General features: G+C 49.7%; 1 protein-coding gene across 1 annotated transcript in view; it reads left to right on the top strand.

Moving 5' to 3' along the window:
* Positions 1 to 4,785, top strand: part of LOC311372911 (NBAS subunit of NRZ tethering complex-like) — a gene marked incomplete at both ends in the record, with an annotated part of 10,293 nt that extends 5,508 nt beyond the window's left edge. The window contains 2 exon segments of the mRNA XM_084489836.1: positions 490 to 740; positions 4,432 to 4,785. Of these exon segments, the coding sequence (XP_084345962.1) occupies positions 490 to 740; positions 4,432 to 4,785 (605 nt within the window).
* Between the last annotated feature and the right edge of the window lie 215 nt (positions 4,786 to 5,000).

Below are 5,000 nucleotides of genomic sequence, written 5' to 3'. Positions count from 1 at the left end.
TGTGATTGTTTTGCCTGGCTTTTCTTTCCGCCCGCGTGTGTGGTTTATACACGCCGCTGTGGCGTCTGGGTTGTTTCTGTTGTTTTTCTACCGTCTTCAGTTTCCCTCTATCTCTCTCGCTCTCTCGCTCTCGCTCTCGCTCGTCCCCACGACCGCCCGCTGTCACTGCTCTTCAGTCGCGTGGCAGATCCCCCCGAGGCGCTTGAGACGCGTCACCCCCCGGCGACCCACCCCTGCCAATCCCAGCAAGCTATTTGTGTTCAGACCTCACGTACTCCAGCAATCTCACCCTGTGTTTATTTTCTACATTATATATTTATTTTAATGAAGTTGATTGTGGGTTGTTGCACCCGTCTCATAAAAACAAAAACAAATTAAACTCTCCTCTCTCGCCCTCTCCCTCCTGCCTCGTCCATCTCTCTCTCCCCCCCCACCCCCCCCCCCCACCCTCCCCCCTCCCCCCTCCCCCCCACCCTCCCCCCTCCCCAGCCTCGCCACAAAGGACATCGAGTCGCGGAGTGAGTCGCTGGGTCTGTTTTCCACCCTGAAGCTGGATCCCCAGGCCTTCCAGGGCCACATGTCCAAGTATGTGCTGCCCAGCGTGGAGGGCACCGACCTGGGCCGCCTGCTCTACTACTACACCCTGCTGGAGGCCGCAGGGTGCGGGCCCCACGTCGCGGCCCAGATCAAACCAGACACGCACCTCAAGCTGCTCAAGAAACTACGGGCGATCGCCAACGGTAAGCTGGATGGCTTTAGCCCTGGTTTTTTATTTCCTGTTTCCTGTTTTGTTTTTCACTCGTGCACGTCTGAGTGGATCGTTGAGCAGGTCGATGGATGCACCTGCACCGGGATGTTTGTACGTATATGTATGCACAAACATGCAGGTCAACTCCTTCCTCGTGTCCGTCCCTATTTATTTTTGCATAATACTACTGATTATGTACATCACATTAGTTTGATGAATTAGTTGTTACAGGAGTCCTTACATGTTTACTTACATGTAAGGACTCCCTTAAAGGAATAATTGTTTTAAATACTTGTCCAAACCAACCAATGAATTGCTTGAGTGAGTAGGAGGACAAAGTTTGTGCAGTATGTTCTTTCAAGTTTTCTTGAAACGGTTTAATTAAGTTTTGTATCCATTCAGCCTGCGATAACACACACACACACACACACACAAACCCATCAACCCTCCCATCCACACACACACACACACACACACACACACACACACACACACACACACACACACACACACACACACACACACATACACGGAGACAATCAGTAACCCTGGCAGCTGTGTTAACCTCTGCACAGGTTACACAAACAACCCCAAATTACAGTGACAGCGACGCAGACACACAACTCTTTATTTTTGGTGTTGTGTGAAGAATGGCGAAAGACTGCTGAAGTGTGTGTGTGTGTGTGTGGGTGCGTGTGCGTCGCCATCAAGGTTTTTGTTTTTTTCCCTGAGCCGTGCCGCCAGGTGGATGCAGGTGGTGTCACTTCTCGGTGAAGTTCAGTAAAGGTCGCCAGGATGTCGGCCGAGCTTTCACGCCTCACTTCCTCCTTCCGCCTGAGATAACGCCAGACCTTTTACCACTGACACATGTCCCTGTTTAACAAGCACACACAGACACGCACCCACACACACACACACACACACACACACACACACAAAAACACGCACACACTCGCACGAAGGCACGCAGGCACGCAGGCACGCACGCAGGCACGCACGCAGGCACGCACGCACGCACGCACGCACGCACACACGCACGCACGCACGCGTTCACAGGCACTCCCTCACTTCCTTATCCATATACACACATTCAAGCACACGCAAATGTGTTCAAACATACCTTGTAAAGTAATTTATATTGAGGTTGAGGGTGTATAGCATAGTTATCACTTAAACTGCCACACACAAACTTCACATATTATGCATAGCAGTGGCGGCTGCTGGTCTTTCAAAGAGGGGAAGCTCATTTTTGGCCTACATCATTTAAATTGTCTATTTATTTATATGTAAGTTCTGCTCTCTTTTCCTTTTCAAGGAAATGCTCTGTGACACTGTCATACCAACTAGCGGTCTTTTCCAGTGACTTGACCAGTTTGATCTCATGGCCAGCAGAGCTAGGCTGCTTAAATGGCCATGGCCCATTGTGTTACGAGTGTAGGACTTGAGCCGCTTTAAACAGGAGAAGCTCCTTTCACACACACAAACACCTGCAGATGTAGCTCCAATTGTTGCCACTAATGTGAACAGTTTGTAAAGCTGAGGCATTGCCCTGTTCAACTCCATGTCTTGTCCAGGAACACCAAGAAATCACACAGTGTTCCCTTGTCACCCTGCAAGTCCTGATCCTCAGGCTCCCTGAATCAAAGTGATGGTCAACTACCAAAACGATATTAAACTCAAACAAGGAAATGTGGGAATTCTGTTAAACTGAAACAAGGAATTGTGTGTATCAGTGAATGAAATGTATGATGAAAATTGTCTAGCAATTTCGCCAAGGAAATATCAAGAAATAGGTTGCAGTTGGTCTTTCTACTCGCTTGCAAAATCCGCGATGGGACTGAGGACTAAAGAGAGCTCCGGCGACATTTTATAGCTCAAAATCGCTGCCAATCAAACGGCAACTCAGTCTTTCGTAGACCCTCCAATCATCAGCTGAGTGTCCATGGGAGGGACATAATCGCAGCATTATCCAATGACCGTCGACTTTCGACGCACTAAAAAAAGCTGTTCTATGCAGCCCCATTGAAGTGGATGGACGCCGAGCTTCAACAGGAAAATGCACTGTGACGCTATGGGAACGAATGAGAAGGAAATCGAGTCAGTCGACCTGCGATAAGCAGCTGATTCTGAACGAACTCGTCTTCGAGATGGACGTGTTTTAACATATTTTTAGTCTATGAAATGTTAACACAACAGTATATATTTGACCATTAAATTTTTTACATTTTAGAGGAAGCTGCACTTCCCTTGCAGTGTTAGAGAAATCGACACTGATACATAGTCGAAACCTGTCAACACGCATGCACACTGACGTTGAAAGCCTTTTCACACCAACGCATACGTTTGACTTCAGTTGCAGATACGAACAAACTTTTAAAGTCACACATTGCCCACTGCTAATATTGGAATAATCCGCACGCACACATAGACACAGATACACACACATACGCACACAGACACATATAAACTGTTCCCCAGTTAACTTTTCCCATAGTCTGCTCCTTCAGTCTCCCGTTCAGCTAGAAACAGAGCAATAAAAACCACTCACATTGTAACAGAATATGCGCGGCGCTCACCTGACTCTACCTACACAAGTGTTGCCGAGGTTTGCACCAGCAGAGAATAGCACGGAGACACTGCCGCTGTCTGCCAGACGCTCAGAGGGTCAGCTGACCGCCTGAGAGCTCCCTCATGAGGTGGGGAGCCCAGACGTCTGGATTCTCGAGAACACGCAGACTCTCGAAAGGAGAGAGAGAGAGAGAGAGAGAGAGATTTTTTTTTACAAGGAAAAAGTTCACGGAAGCCTTGTTTACTGCAACTGTGTATTTGCATGTTCGGTGTGTGTGTGTTTTAAAATGTGCGCATGTATTTTGTGTGTGTGTGTGTATGTTCGGATGAGAGATGGACTGCACTGTGCTGTTGACGGAGCCCTCCCTGGAGAAAGGACTGAAATATTTAAAGATTTATACGCCAGATGGGCTGGGACACACACACACACACTCAACACACATACATGCACTCAAACACGCACTCACACACCCACAGACACACACACACCTACAGACCTCTGTCTGCCAGTGCCTCCTCCCTGGCCATATGCATCAACACAAGCATTGTTTTGCATTGGAATAATTTCGCCTCCATTTTGTGTCTCTGGGTTGTATTGGGTCTATTTCAGCATTACCACAGGCCTTCAATTAGCCATTATTTGTCAACGGCCGCCTGCCCTATATGGATCAATTAGTAACATGATATCCGGCGTCTCTTGTTACAGCTCAAGTGTAAATTGTTTCTCTTGGAAGAAGGGGATTGCATAGAGCAGTGCGTGACAGCTTGCAGGTCAAACTACTCTGTTGCAATAATGTTGACCTTGCCATCTGGATAGTTGTTCCCATATTCACAGCTCTGAATTTGTACGATGTTCCTCGTCGTTCTAAGGGCAAACGTGTGTCTCAACGGTGTCTAGGCCTACTGCATGTGCTGAACAACGTAGTTTAAAAAAATGTTACACTTAAAGCTCAAGATTTGGTACAACAATGCAACAAAAACACATTTGACCCTCGTTCGCACCCCATTCCCATCCTCCTTTCCACCACATTTGGTTGCTGCGTCGCTTCGGTACCAGTGCATTCCAGGTCACTATCTTGACCCTAACCTGCACCGATCCCCTCTCCCCTGCTCAGGGCTGGACTACCGTAAGCTGACGGACGAGTCCTCGGACCCGCTGGCCGTCCTGGAACCGGTCCTGACCAGTCAGAACGTGCTGAACATCTCCAAGCTGGTCAGCCGGCTGCCGCTGCCTGGCGGCGGCGGCGCCACCGTCTCGCCCAGCGCCGTGCACGCCGTCTGGCTCGGGAAGGTCTTCTGGAAGGGGGACCCCCAGCTCCTGAAGAGACCCCCGCAGGGCGACCAGGACTACCTCCACGCCTACGACACCTGCGCCAAATACCTGGAGAGGCTGTCCCCGGCCGACGCCGTCCGCTTCCTGGATGGGATCACCTTCTCGCCAGAGGCAGCCAATCGGGTGAGCGCTTTGTGTGAGCCGTCCCTCCTTTTCGGTGTCAAACTTTTGTTGTTGTTTTTGAAAAAAGTTTTCCGTTGTCAGGCGGTGTGAGATTGCCGGGTGGTGGTGCGTGGCGCTCAGACAGCTACGTGAGGGGTTTGATACAGCAGAGCACACCGAGGGCTTGGTTATTCTATCATCGGCGGCGACCGGGGGCCGGTGGGAGAGGGCCACAGCAGACAGGGTAGA

This window comes from Micromesistius poutassou (assembly GCF_964030765.1).
Source record: "Micromesistius poutassou genome assembly, contig: SCAFFOLD_1640, whole genome shotgun sequence".
NCBI classification, from domain to species: domain Eukaryota; kingdom Metazoa; phylum Chordata; class Actinopteri; order Gadiformes; family Gadidae; genus Micromesistius; species Micromesistius poutassou.
This window is presented reverse-complemented; position numbering and strand designations above follow the sequence as displayed.